Source organism: Macrosteles quadrilineatus, unplaced genomic scaffold, assembly GCF_028750875.1.
Source record: "Macrosteles quadrilineatus isolate MER2022 unplaced genomic scaffold, UCM_ALF_1.0 Scaffold_7__1_contigs__length_78375512, whole genome shotgun sequence".
Classification (NCBI taxonomy): Eukaryota; Metazoa; Arthropoda; class Insecta; order Hemiptera; family Cicadellidae; genus Macrosteles; species Macrosteles quadrilineatus.
This window is the reverse complement of record NW_026542600.1, coordinates 2,983,406-2,998,740: the sequence shown is the minus strand read 5'-3', so window position 1 is coordinate 2,998,740 and position 15,335 is coordinate 2,983,406. Positions and strand designations below refer to the sequence as shown.

The 15,335-nt window shown below is 33.6% G+C and overlaps 1 protein-coding gene across 3 annotated transcripts in view; it reads left to right on the top strand.

Moving 5' to 3' along the window:
* The first annotated feature begins 12,375 nt into the window (after positions 1 to 12,375).
* Positions 12,376 to 15,335, top strand: part of LOC128997756 (F-box/LRR-repeat protein 20-like) — an 88,633-nt gene continuing 85,673 nt past the window's right edge. The window contains exon 1 of one of the 3 annotated variants that reach the window (XM_054423418.1): positions 12,376 to 12,499. In XM_054423418.1, the coding sequence (XP_054279393.1) occupies positions 12,443 to 12,499 (57 nt within the window). In that variant the 5' untranslated portion in view covers positions 12,376 to 12,442. Of the gene's footprint in view, positions 12,500 to 12,618; positions 12,753 to 15,335 lie in introns of those variants that run through there. The other 2 variants (XM_054423420.1, XM_054423419.1) reach the window with 2 other exon arrangements.

The following is a 15,335-nucleotide window of genomic DNA, read 5'->3' as shown; positions in this document are numbered from 1 at the left end:
ATACATAAATATAAAAATGAAGCAATTAATCAAATCAAATCAAATAATTCTTTATTTGAAGTTTCATTAAGAAAATACAAAGGCGTCATCCAATAATATAACTTAAAACTAGTACAAGAATTTTATGGCTTGGCTTAGTACATAGTGGCGTCCCCATCTTAAATAATTGATAATTGATAATACATAGATGGACTGTGAAATTGCAAAATACCCTAAGCGAATTGGATTTCCATTTACCTGGCTGGATTTCTACTAAAATATACCCTGAAAATTGTCAGATTTATTTCCTATTAAAATAGCATTAATTTTAATGAGTACCTAGGTTTGGTGCTACAGGGAAGGTATTGAGGTGTGTTTTTTATTGAAATGTTGATAGCTTAGTATGAAATAAACAAAATTGCCAAATTTGGTTAAAATATATCCATAAACAAGCAAACTACAACAGTTTATTTATTCTCCATAAGAATAACATGGGAATTTTAAATTTAAAGTTTTTTTAATTATCTCCGTAACCGTTAGGCATACAACAACGCTTCAATATACAAAATTATTTCTTTTTTTTTTTAGCTCTGCAAAATGGTCTGGAAAACTTGATCGATAGCAGTTATGAAGTTCTGCATGTCATGGATTCTGAGTAAGATTGCTGGGGTAGTGTTTGAGAAGGATCTTAGGTTTCTACTGATGTGCTTTTAGTTTGAGTATGAGCATCTTTTACTTCCTTGCATTCATTTAGGGCTTGTTCAATATTGTTAATATTTTGAAGTGTAATAAAAAACAGTGAACATTTATTGGTCTAAAAGATAATGGATTTTTGAAATCCAACATGATTTTTATGAAATCTTGACAGTAAATAATGAGATATGGTTAATAATGTTGAGTAAATTTTACAATTTTTTCATTTTTGGGGGAATTAGTCTGTGTTGTTGAGCATGAATTCCTCTGTTTCTAGTGTTGTATTTGTGATCTACGAAGTGAGGTTGAATGTGTTGTGATTTTATGTAAACTACTGCTTCATAAATGAAGATGCAAGGGACAGTCAAGAGCAGTGGCGGCTAAAGGGGGGGGGCTTAGCCCCCCCAGATATGAGGATTCACATTTTTTTTGGTTAAGTTAGAAAAATTAATTTTAAAAAATTAATAGGAACCTCAAAGTTTGATTTTTTTGTAAACAAAATTTATTATTTTTATAGGTTGTCTAGTAGTCGGGAATTAGTATTGAATTTCAAATCGGTCTTGAAAAGTCGGGATTTAGTGTTTATTTTGATATGAAAGTCGGGAATTTTCATGATTTTGCCGCGATCATCGCAGACAACGCCGATGACGTTTCCTTGGCTGCGGGAGTCAATGGTGATGTCTACACGGCCGCGGGAAATGATCATAATTTTGCCGCGATCGCGAACGGCAACGATGACGTCCGAGGCAGTTAATGATGATGTCTACTTGGTCGTGGAAGATTTTCATCATCCAAAAAATCCTACGTTATGATTCAATGATTAAGCAAAGCAATAGGCTAAGTCACTTACAATACAAAGTAAATAATAAATAGTCCATCTCTTGATTCACAAATAAATGCAAGTTAGATAAATATAATAATAAGGAAACAAACAAAACCATGCAAAACAAAACTGAAGCAAAACCATGCAAGAAAATATAGCCATGCAAGGCAGTGCATGAGCATTACCTATAACAAAACTGGTAGTCCTACTTTAAAAAATTCAGACAGGTCATAAAAAGGGTTTTCTATCAACCAGTCCTTCATTACTGCCTTAGTGCCTTGAACCTTGAAATAGGCAAGTCCCTTATGGCTACTGGTAGATGGTTGAAAAATCTGTAACCTGAAACAGGGAAGCATTTAATTGTTCTGCTCAGCCTGTGTCTATGCGCAAAAACATTTAAACAATTTCTTGTGGCATAGTTATGTACTTGGTTGTTTCTCAAAAGGTGCACTTCATTTGCCTTCATTTCTAAAAGACATTGAAAGATATATACATTGTATACAGTCATGATGCGGTTTTGTTGGAACAGAGGAAGGCAGTGTTCCAGGTACTGGGCTCCACTCAGCACCCTGACAGCCTCCTTTTGCAACACTAGAATTTTACTTACACCAGAAGAATGGTCTCAGAGCCTGGTACCGTAAATAATGATGGAGTGGAAAAAAGCAAAATAAGAGGCTCGAATGAATTCCCCAGACAAGTCAGTAATTAGTCTTCTGAGCAGGAATATGACCCTGCTCAGCCTACTGCACACTGACTCTATGTGGTCTCCCCAGGTGAGGTGTGGGTCCAGAGTGAAGCCCAATAACCAAACAGGGTTGTGTCATCAGCATAAAATATGGCTCTACCAGACACATGGTAGTACAAGTCATTAATAGACACGGAACAGAAATGGACCCAGAATGGAGCCTTGAGGTACACCATGATTCACAGACAGAAGAGAGGAGTTTCTACCTCTCCAAGATACTACCTGTTGTCTATTGCTAAGATAGGATCGGAGCACCTTGAGTGCATCGCCGCGTATGCCATATCTTTCCAGCTTCAGGATTGGGATATTGTGTGAAACGCAATCAAATACTCGTGAAAGGTCACAAAGCAAAACTGATGAGACATTTAATCTATTTCCAAGTGAGCTGAGCACAGTCTGGAGAAGGGAGTCTACTGCCGAGACAGTAGACCTACCCCCCTAAAACCAAACTGAGCTGGCACAAGCAGGCGATGGTCCTCAAAGTACTCGTACAACTGTTCTAGCATAACAGCTTCAAACACTTTGGCAAATATGGGGATGATAGCAATAGGCCTATAACTACTGACATTGTCATGGGCTCCTTTCTTAAACACTGGGACTACCCTGGATATGGTTAGGCTATCCTGGTTTAGGCTACAATTAATTCATTGTTCCTTTCGCCTGTCTTTTGTCAGCACCAGCAGCATCATTGACAAGTCATTTTCATTGACGACACTTCATTCTCATATCTTTTTGTTTTCACTTCTCACTATATAAGTCATATATATTTCTTGCATTTGTATTGTCATATAGCTTAGCATGTCATTATTTTCACTTCTCGTAAAAATAGTGTATACCATGTATATAAATAAATGTGTATATATCCTTACCATAGTTCAGTACAATACAATTATCGTGTCCTACTACGGCCGCCTTTAACTCCAGGCCCCGGCCTTCGAAGTGGCAACGTCGCAAGTGGTGTTGTAACAGCTGTTTTGTTTGGAAGCAGCTAATGATATTTGTGTATTTACGAAAGATTGGTTACTGGACTATGACAATATTGACTCCGCTTAAAATGTACAGATAAAGATTTTTAATTCATATTAGTTTCGGTTTACAGTTCTGTATGTTTTATTTTCAATACCTATATTAATAAATTTATGCGTTCATAAATTTAAATCAATAAAGTGCGAATTAATGATCTGATGTCACCTGTCTGCCATGTTATCTTATGGGACGTCTGTCACTAAACAACACCACTTGCGACGTTGCCAATTCTACCAGGCCGCGGCCTAAAATATCGTATATTTGGTAGACCTGACTGAAGCGAGCGGCAGTTGCCATTCCCACAATGCAACATTCTCCTTGATTATAAGCTATGCCACAAAGTCAGAATTATAAGCTATGACTAAAAATCAGGATTATAAGCTATAGAACAAAATCGGAATCATAAGCTGCGCCACTATTTGACCATTAAAGGGTTGTGAAAACTAAAACGTTTCATACCTTATAACGTTTTAGAGAAATTGTGGCATAGCTTATAATTTTTCGTGAAAGTGTTGCATAGCTTATAACCGATTATAAGCTATACCACATTTTCAAGATTATAAGCTATGAAACAAATTCACGATTATAAGCTATGAAACAAATTCACGATTGTAAGCTATGACATTATAAGGTATGAGACCCCACGGTTCCGAAGCATGCCCCCCACGTCATGTTTAATATTATATGCCGTACAACAAAAAATTATTTAGACACCATGGGATTAGAAGCCATGGGGCATCATGACAAGGACACTATTACATACGACCGTTATGATATATTCCTCGCCATTTCTCCCGAATACTAATTTCTGTTGTTTTGGACTCTGGTGCATGCAGATGCAACGCAAAGCAATGATGTATTCGTATTTTGTAGTGCTTGTATTGACAGTTTTTGTAAATTCAGTTGTTTGTTCGACAGATGTCTTTTGTTTATAAATAATGAGAGAGATACCATTTTGGTATTTGGTAGTTCTGACTTTGTATTTGAATGAATGTTGAATTATCTCTTGTAGCTAAGTCGTAATACTCGTAGTTGAATTTCTTATTTTCGATTCTATTTTAATATAGACAAAGGAAGACTTATTAATTAACTTATTGTCCTCAAATTTTTTATCGGCGTGAAACTGGCAATAGATTAGCAATAACTCACTCCACTTCTCCTACTTCCCCTCCGACGAATATACGTCACAGTAAAACGTCATAACAATGATGGCGTCATAGCAGCATTCGTCATAGAGCCGACGACATAACCTCCAAAATATCAAGTGGCGGGAACTTTTTTTTGGCGGCACACGGCCAAGATGGCGTTCGGTTGTTCCCGCCAACCGTTGAGTATAGCAAGTGTCTTTAATATATGTAAACAACTGCATAAATGAATTAATGTTAAGGAGTTGTAAACAAAGTAAACGCCTAAAGCCTATCCTAGCACCATAGACTAACAATGACAAGAAGACTTCTCATCCCATTGTAAATTTTGAAGCTCGTTTTTCGTATCTAGTTCATGTACGTGACACGTGGGCGCTAGTGTCCACGAAACTTTGTTTCTATTATTTTAGGGTTAATTTCTTGATTTGTGCTATACTGTTTGGTTATATAACTTGGGTACAGGTTATTGTTTATGATTAGATCGTATTATTTAGTTAAACGAGGCTTTAAATGGCTGTAATAACGGGAAACAAATTGTAAACAAAACAGGACCTCAAGAAAATAAGAAATTGCCATAAATTTCTATTGCTGGCCTATTCGGTTGGTACGATTTTCTGTTTTTCATTTGAAATATGTTTATTACATTGTTATGAACTGGAAAACACTTCGTTTATGTTCTAATAATTATTTATAGTTGAGATAGGTGACTTTGAATTAAACTGGTGTGACCTCGGTTCCATAAGAACCCAACTTACTAAAAATCTTGTTTTTTCGTTTGTACATGTTTGTTACTTCTTAATAAACAATATCTAACGCCTTTTCGAAAAAAATTATCAGTTATTATCAATTAAATGCATTATTTAAATTTTGCTCAAGAAAATATTAAATTACGATAAATTTCTATTGCTGGCCTATTCCGTTGGTACGATTTTCTGTTTTTCTTTTGAAATATGTTTATTACATTGTTATGAACTGGAAAACACATCGTTTATGTTCTAATAACTATTTATAGTTGAGATATGTCACCTTGAATGGCATTGGTGTGACCTCGGTTTCATAACAACCCAACTAACAAAAAATCGATTTTTTTCGTTTGTACATGTTAGTTGCTTCTTAATAAACAATATCTAACACCTTTTTGATAAAATTATCAGTAATTATTAATTAAATGCATTATTTAAAATTTGCCTCAAGAAAATATTAAATTACCAAAAATTTCTATTGCTGGCCTATCCCGTTGGTACGATTTTCTGTTTTTCTTTTGAAATATGTTTATTACATTGTTATGAACTGGAAAACACGTAGTTTATGTTCTAATAACTATTTATAGTTGAGATAGGTAACTTTGAATTAAACTGGTGTGACCTCGGTTCCATAACAACCCAACTTACTAAAAATCTATTTTTTTCGTTTGTACATGTTTGTTACTTCTTAATAAACATAATCTAACACCTTTTTGATAAAACTATCAGTAATTATCAATTTAATGCATTATTTAAAATTTGCCCCAAGAAAATAAGAAATTGTCATAAATTTCTATTGCTGGCCTATTCCGTTGGTACGATTTTCTATTTTTCTTTTGAAATATGTTTATTACATTGTTATGAACTGGAAAACACTTCGTTTATGTTCTATTAATTATTTATAGTTGAGATAGGTGACTTTGAATTAAACTGGTGTGACCTCGGTTCCATAAGAACCCAACTTACTAAAAATCTTGTTTTTTCGTTTGTACATGTTTGTTACTTCTTAATAAACAATATCTAACGCCTTTTCGAAAAAAATTATCAGTTATTATCAATTAAATGCATTATTTAAATTTTGCTCAAGAAAATATTAAATTACGATAAATTTCTATTGCTGGCCTATTCCGTTGATACGATTTTCTGTTTTTCTTTTGAAATATGTTTATTACATTGTTATGAACTGGAAAACACATCGTTTATGTTCTAATAACTATTTATAGTTGAGATATGTCACCTTGAATGGCATTGGTGTGACCTCGGTTTCATAACAACCCAACTAACAAAAAATCGATTTTTTTCGTTTGTACATGTTAGTTTCTTCTTAATAAACAATATCTAACACCTTTTTGATAAAATTATCAGTAATTATTAATTAAATGCATTATTTAAAATTTGCCTCAAGAAAATATTAAATTACCATAAATTTCTATTGCTGGCCTATCCCGTTGGTACGATTTTCTGTTTTTCTTTTGAAATATGTTTATTACATTGTTATGAACTGGAAAACACGTAGTTTATGTTCTAATAACTATTTATAGTTGAGATAGGTAACTTTGAATTAAACTGGTGTGACCTCGGTTCCATAACAACCCAACTTACTAAAAACCTATTTTTTTCGTTTGTACATGTTTGTTACTTCTTAATAAACATAATCTAACACCTTTTTGATAAAACTATCAGTAATTATCAATTTAATGCATTATTTAAAATTCGCCCCAAGAAAATAAGAAATTGTCATAAATTTCTATTGCTGGCCTATTCCGTTGGTACGATTTTCTATTTTTCTTTTGAAATATGTTTATTACATTGTTATGAACTGGAAAACACATAGTTTATGTTCTAATAACTATTTATAGTTGAGCTATATCATATTGAATGTCGTTGGTGTTACCTCGGTTCCATAACAACCCAACTAACAAAAAATCGATTTTTTTCGTTTTTACATGTTAGCATTGACTATATAACACTACTGTTAGTTACTTCTTAATAAACAATAACTAACGCCTTTTCGAAAAAAATTATCAGTAATGATCAATTAAATGCATTATTTAAATTTGCCTCAAGAAAATATTAAAGTACTATAAATTTCTATTGCTGGCCTATCCCGTTGGTACGATTTTCTGTTTTTCTTTTGAAATATGTTTATTACATTGTTATGAACTGGAAAACACATAGTTTATGTTCTAATAACTATTTATAGTTGAGCTATGTCATATTGAATGGCGTTGGTGTTACCTTGGTTCCATAACAACCCAACTAACAAAAAATCTATTTTTCCGTTTTTACATGTTAGTTACTTCTTAATAAACAATATCTAACACCTTTTTCATAAAACTATCAGTAATTATCAATTTAATGCATTATTGAAAATTTGCCCCATGAAAATAAGAAATTGTCATTAATTTCTATTGCTGGCCAATTCCGTTGGTACGATTTTCTGTTTTTCTTTTGAAATATGTTTATTACATTGTTATGAACTGGAAAACACATAGTTTATGTTCTAATAACTATTTATAGTTGAGCTATATCATATTGAATGTCGTTGGTGTTACCTCGGTTCCATAACAACCCAACTAACAAAAAATCGATTTTTTCGTTTTTACATGTTAGTTACTTCTTAATAAACAATAACTAACGCCTTTTCGAAAAAAATTATCAGTAATGATCAATTAAATGCATTATTTAAATTTGCCTCAAGAAAATATTATATTACCATAAATTTCTATTGCTGGCCTATCCCGTTGGTACGATTTTCTGTTTTTCTTTTGAAATATGTTTATTACATTGTTATGAACTGGAAAACACTTCGTTTATGTTCTAATAACTTTTTATAGTTGAGATAGGTAACTTTGAATTAAACTGGTGTGACCTCGGTTCCATAACCACCCAACAAACAAAAAATCGTTTTTTTCGTTTGTACATGTTTTTTACATCTTAATAAACATAATCTAAAACCTTTTTGATAAAACTATCAGTAATTATCAATTTAATGCATTATTTAAAATTTGCCCCAAGAAAATAAGAAATTGCTATAATTTTCTATTGCTGGCCTATTCCGTTGGTACGATTATCTGTTTTTCTTTTGAAATATGTTTATTACATTGTTATGAACTGGAAAACACATAGTTTATGTTCTAATAACTATTTATAGTTGAGATATGTCACCTTGAATGGCATTGGTGTGACCTCGGTTCCATAACAACCCAACTAACAAAAAATCGATTTTTTTCCGTTTTTACATGTTAGTTACTTCTTAATAAACAATATCTAACGCCTTTTCGAAAAAAATTATCAGTAATGATTAATTAAATGCATTATTAAAATTTGCCCCAAGAAAATAAGAAATTGTCATAAATTTCTATTTCTGGCCTATCCCGTTGGTACGATTTTCTGTTTTTCTTTTGAAATATGTTTATTACATTGTTATGAACTGGTAAACACATAGTTTATGTTCTAATAACTATTTATAGTTGAGATAGGTAACTTTGAATTAAACTGGTGTGACCTCGGTTCCATAACAACCCAACTTACAAAAAATCTATTTTTTTCGTTTGTACATGTTAGTTGCTTCTTAATAAACAATATCTAACACCTTTTTGATAAAATTATCAGTAATTATTAATTAAATGCATTATTTAAAAGTTGCCTCAAGAAAATATTAAATTACCATAAATTTCTATTGCTGGCCTATTCCGTTGGTACGATTTTCTGTTTTTCTTTTGAAATATGTTTATTAAATTGCTATGAACTGGTAAACACATAGTTTATGTTCTAATAATTATTTATAGTTGAGATATGTCATCTTGAATGGTCTTGGCGTGACCTTGTTTCCATAAGGACCTAACTTTTAAAACGTCTGTATACCCTAACTAATTTGCATTAATGTTTTGTAGGATGGAAAATGTAAGTGCCCCAACCTATCCAAGGACACCTTAAACTTGGTGATTGGATACGTATAGCAGCTGCAAAACAATTATCGCATAACGTTAGCCTATTAAATTTATAGATTAAGTGAACATTAAGTAAAGGATAAAATGTCTGACAAATAAATGTTAACAGTAGTTTTATTATAACAAACTATAAAGCCCACAGAACAGAGAACAGAGAAGGCGCAGACGATCTCCAACACCCTACCCGCAAAGACGCAGACAATCCCGATCACTTTCATCAACACCCCCGCCGCGAAGACGCAGACAATCAAGATCACTCTCACCATCACTCTCACCAACACCCTCACCACAACTACCTTCACTCCCACCAACACCCCCACCTCAACAACCACCCCCACCTCAACAACCACCCCCACCAACACCACCACCTCAACAACCACCACCAACACCCCCACCTCAACAGCAACCACCACCCCCTCACCATCAACAACAACTACCACCACCCCCACCTCAACAACAACTACCACCACCCCCACCTCAACAACAACCACCACCACCCCCACCTCAACAACAACAACTACGACTCCCGGTACAACACTCCTACCCTGGCATATTCCCCCCTCCCAATTATTTCAACCACCCAACCTCATTCCAATACCTCATTCCGCCTCATAATTCCATTTCCCCATTGTACCATCCACAACAAATCCCACAACATATCCCTCAACAAATCCCTCAACAATTACACATCCCTCAACAACTCCCACTACGCCACATCGTTCCCCAACATCTCATCTTAACCCCTCGAGCCCCTGACATGATGCCTCGCCAGGGACATCCCCCTCAACCCGCTCAACATAATGAGCCTGCCCCACCAGGAGTGTAGGCCTAGATATATTTTATGTTTGTTGTATTGTATTTTTTTTAAATTTTGTATATATTTTTTTGTTTCCAATTAATTAAAAAAACACTTTAAAATCAAAGAAATGATTACTTAAATCCCCTAAATTGTTATAGGTTTAGTTTATTACCCACAAAAATACATGTTTAGCCAAAGTCATGCAACATTAATTGGTTTAATGTAGCGTCGTAATGCAACCAAAGTCAGACGAGCACCTAAATCAATAGTACTAATTTCTTATTTTCTTGAGGGAAATTTTAAATAATGCATTAAATTGATAATTAATGATAGTTTTATCAAAAAGGTGTTAGATTATGTTTATTAAGAAGCAACAAACATGTACAAACGAAAAAATCGATTTTTTGTTAGTTGGGTTGTTATGGAACCGAGGTCACACCAATGCCATTCAAGGTGACATATCTCAACTATAAATAGTTATTAGAACATAAACGACGTGTTTTCCAGTTCATAACAATGTAATAAACATATTTCAAAAGAAAAACAGAAAATCGTACCAACGGAATAGGCCAGCAATAGAAAATTATAGCAATTTCTTATTTTCTTGGGGCAAATTTTAAATAATGCATTAAATTGATAATTACTGATAGTTTTATCAAAAAGGTGTTAGATTATGTTTATTAAGATGTAAAAAACATGTACAAACGAAAAAAAAATATTTTTTGTTAGTTGGGTGGTTATGGAACCGAGGTCACACCAGTTTAATTCAAAGTTACCTATCTCAACTATAAATAGTTATTAGAACATAAACTATGTGTTTTCCAGTTCATAACAATGTAATAAACATATTTCAAAAGAAAAATAGAAAATCGTACCAACGGGATAGGCCAGCAATAGAAATTTATGGTAATTTAATATTTTCTTGGGGCAAATTTTAAATAATGCATTAAATTGATAATTACTGATAGTTTTATGAAAAAGGTGTTAGATATTGTTTATTAAGAAGTAACTAGTATGTAAAAACGGAAAAATAGGTTTTTTGTTGGTTGGGTTCTTATGGAACCGAGGTAACACCAGTTAAAATCAAAGTTATATATCTCTACTATAAATAGTTATTAGAACATAAACGATGTGTTTTCCAGTTCATAACAATGTAATAAACATATTTCAAAAGAAAAACAGAAAATCGTACCAACGAGATAGGCCAGCAATAGAAATTTATGGTAATTTAATATTTTCTTGTGGCAAATTTTAAATAATGCATTTAATTAATAATTACTGATAATTTTATCAAAAAGGTGTTAGATATTGTTTATTAAGAAGCAACTAACATGTACAAACGAAAAAAATCGATTTTTTGTTAGTTGGGTTGTTTATGAAACCGAGGTCACACCAATGCCATTCAAGGTGACATATCTCAACTATAAATAGTTATTAGAACATAAACGATGTGTTTTCCAGTTCATAACAATGTAATAAACATATTTCAAAAGAAAAACAGAAAATCGTACCAACGGAATAGGCCAGCAATAGAAATTTATCGTAATTTAATTTTTTCTTGAGCAAAATTTAAATAATGCATTTAATTGATAATAACTGATATTTTTTTTCGAAAAGGCGTTAGATATTGTTTATTAAGAAGTAAAAAACATGTACAAACGAAAAAACAAGATTTTTAGTAAGTTGGGTTCTTATGGAACCGAGGTCACACCAGTTTAATTCAAAGTCACCTATCTCAACTATAAATAATTATTAGAACATAAACGAAGTGTTTTCCAGTTCATAACAATGTAATAAACATATTTCAAATGAAAAACAGAAAATCGTACCAACCGAATAGGCCAGCAATAGAAATTTATGGCAATTTCTTATTTTCTTGAGGTCCTGTTTTGTTTACAATTTGTTTCCCGTTATTACAGCCATTTAAAGCCTCGTTTAACTAAATAATACGATCTAATCATAAACAATAACCTGTACCCAAGTTATATAACCAAACAGTATAGCACAAATCAAGAAATTAACCCTAAAATAAAAGAAACAAAGTTTCGTGGACACTAGCGCCCATGTGTCACGTACATGAACTAGATACGAAAAACGAGCTTCAAAATTTACAATGGGATGAGAAGTCTTCTTGTCATTGTTAGTCTATGGTGCTAGGATAGGCTTTAGGCGTTTACTTTGTTTACAACTCCTTAACATTAATTCATTTATGCAGTTGTTTACATATATTAAAGACACTTGCTATACTCAACGGTTGGCGGGAACAACCGAACGCCATCTTGGCCGTGTGCCGCCAAAAAAAAGTTCCCGCCACTTGATATTTTGGAGGTTATGTCGTCGGCTCTATGACGAATGCTGCTATGACGCCATCATTGTTATGACGTTTTACTGTGACGTATATTCGTCGGAGGGGAAGTAGGAGAAGTGGAGTGAGTTATTGCTAATCTATTGCCAGTTTCACGCCGATAAATTTTTTCCTGCCTAAGCCTCGGAACAGAAGTTATATAAAATCTGCATTCAATAACATGCAGATTTTATGAAGTCTGTTTTTATTCACGATATCATGATACACAACTCACGTCATAAAATAGAGGTAAATATATACTGTAGTTTGTTTCCTATAAGTCCCACATTGTTTTCATTGTAATTATCTAGGCTAAAACAGCTGATCTCAGTTGCCAAGGTTAAACTTCAGATTGGCATAGGGCCTATATTGCATTATTATTACAACATCATTAGGCCACTGTATTTGAGACAACACAAATAAGCTCAATAATGTATTCATTATTTGTGTTTGTTTCAAAATGTGCAGTTTAAACAAAGTGAACAAAGATAAGTCTAAAAAGGTCAGTGCCTAAATTATGAATCAAACCTACCCTTTAACTTAGCGCCTAACTAGTTTTGTAGATTTCCATATCCATTTGTTGTATAATTACCTAAGTTAGGCCTAGACCTACTCTAGGATTAAAATAGGGCTTACTAGAAAAACCATTAATCATGTCATATAAGGTGACCAAGCGAACCATAGTAATCTAGATTTTACCTGAAAAAAATATGGTGCACAAATTTTTCTGCTGTCACAAAAACTGAATAAACTAGGCTATGATCGTTTGAATTTTATTTTAATGTTGTATTAGGAACGTTGATCTGCACATCAATATTTACACTCTAAAATCAAAGTTAATAGCCCAAGTCACATTTATTGATCGATTATATGCCACTTTAAAGTAAAAATTACCTTCACAACCCACACTTAGAGAGGTAAATACGTTAATTTAAGCAGAGGTGCCCACAAGGGGGGGGGGCTGTGACGCAGACTGCGTCATTGAAATTCTTGGGGGGGATTAAGCGGATGTTACAAACGCTATATATATATTCTGGCAATAAAAAATACCTTAAATTGAGGTGACTTATAAAACTCTAATTTGATATATATAGAAAGATAAATTTTCCAGTCCTGTACAACACTGATTCACGGTCTTTTTCCGGTAATCAAAATTCAAGTTCAACACTTGATACACACAGAATCTCCGGTTCCCGACCTGGATGATGGCTAGTTATTTAATTTAATTTACAGTTACACATTAGTACCCGTGATAAATCAAACCCGTTATGTAAGCCAAAGCTCCACGGTTATTAATCTCACTTGGTTTTGGATTTGCTTACAAATGTGATCGGAAATGTTTGGGGCCTACACAGTATTCGTAAACAACATTAATTATGTAAACTTATCAGTGACAGCTAGAACAAGGAATCTTTAACAAAACAGCTGTTCGTATGACGTGTTCTCTTAACAGATTATTAGTATTTCATAAATGACGTATGTAGTAAACATGGAGAAAAAAACTATAAAAATCGCACAAAATTGGGTTTTTGATCTTCCGTTATGTTATTTCCAAAATAGTGAGGCCATATTTTAATGGCTAAGGACACTCTCGCCAATTCTGTGAATACAATTAAACCATTAGAGTCATAATCGGTACTCTAGTTTTCTTCAGAGTAGGCTGCGTAAAATGCTTTCTGGGCCGTGACAGACGGACATAAATTGAGATAAGACACGTTTCAACTTCTTCAATGTATAAAACGTAAAAATAACTCAAAATATGTATAATTCCGAGCAATGTACAGACATAACTATAACTTTATTTATATGGATTAACTGGGTTTGAATTTTCAATATCTAAAAAATGTTTAAAAACTTCTTTTAGTTTTACAAAAAGTGTTGGGCGGGGGAATTATGTTTCTCATTTGTTGTGTACCTCATTTATGGGGGGGGGGGGGGCTGTTGCTGAATTGAGGGGGGGCTGCGTCATGAGTCTAGGGGGGGATGGGCACCCCTGATTCAAGAAGGCTATGAAACATTTGATTAAAATATAGGCTAATTAAAAACACCTCTAGGTCGGACATATTTTTGCAAGCATTTTTAAAATTATTATTTATTGTGTTTATAAACTTAGCACTATTTACAAAGTGCGATAACAGTCTGAATAACAACTCGATTCATTATAACCTAAACTTTATCTTCCTAATCTAACCTAACTTCAAAACACTTAATACTGTCACGAGTCCACTTAACACCCAACCTACCTACCTCACCATGTCTAAATAAGAACTGATTAGGCCTAAGTAGGCTAGTTCATAATCAACGTTCAGTTGATTATAAAGTTTAGGAAAATATGTTCAGCCATCAGTCAGTAATGAGCTTATCTTCAAAAAAGGTAATTTGATTTCTATATGGTATTAAATATGGTCTGAGCTTCTCATGAGTTTTGTGTTAGCCTAAATACAGGGTGTTTATAAAAGAATACCGGGATTTTAAACGGTCGTTGCTCCGGGACTATTCAAGATAGCCTAATTAAAAGATTTAAACGTCAAATTGAAGGAAAAAGGACCAAGTTTTTTCTCATACTTTGATACAATTTGGAATAATTTAATAACTTAAAATTCAGATTTTTATCAATCTTATATGAGGGTAAAACTGGCTAATTCTGTACGCTTAGGGTGATCGGCGGGTTTATCTGATGTCTTAACTGAATTTGTTTAGGCACAAAGACTCTATCTTTTACAGATAACATCATGAAGTGTTGATTTAGGCATGTTCAACTGAAGACTTCATCGGGCAATCGATTTTTTGGGGCTTCTGATGCAGAATTGTCGGATTTCTTCGACTATATCATTGCTTTTAGCCGGCCACGTGAATGTCTTTTTCAAAACACTACGGTGGCCACGAAACTCATTAAACCCGCATCAAATTTCTTTATCATCAAGTAGGTTTAAATTTAGTTTAATTTAGCAATCGATATAAACTCTGTGCCTTCTGTTGCGCCGTACAAACATTGCACTGGCGACTGGCGTCAGGCGTGTGAGTCAGAATAGCGGCCTACCACCCCGCACCTGTTTTGCGCATGCCAAGGTCAAAGTTTCCTCCC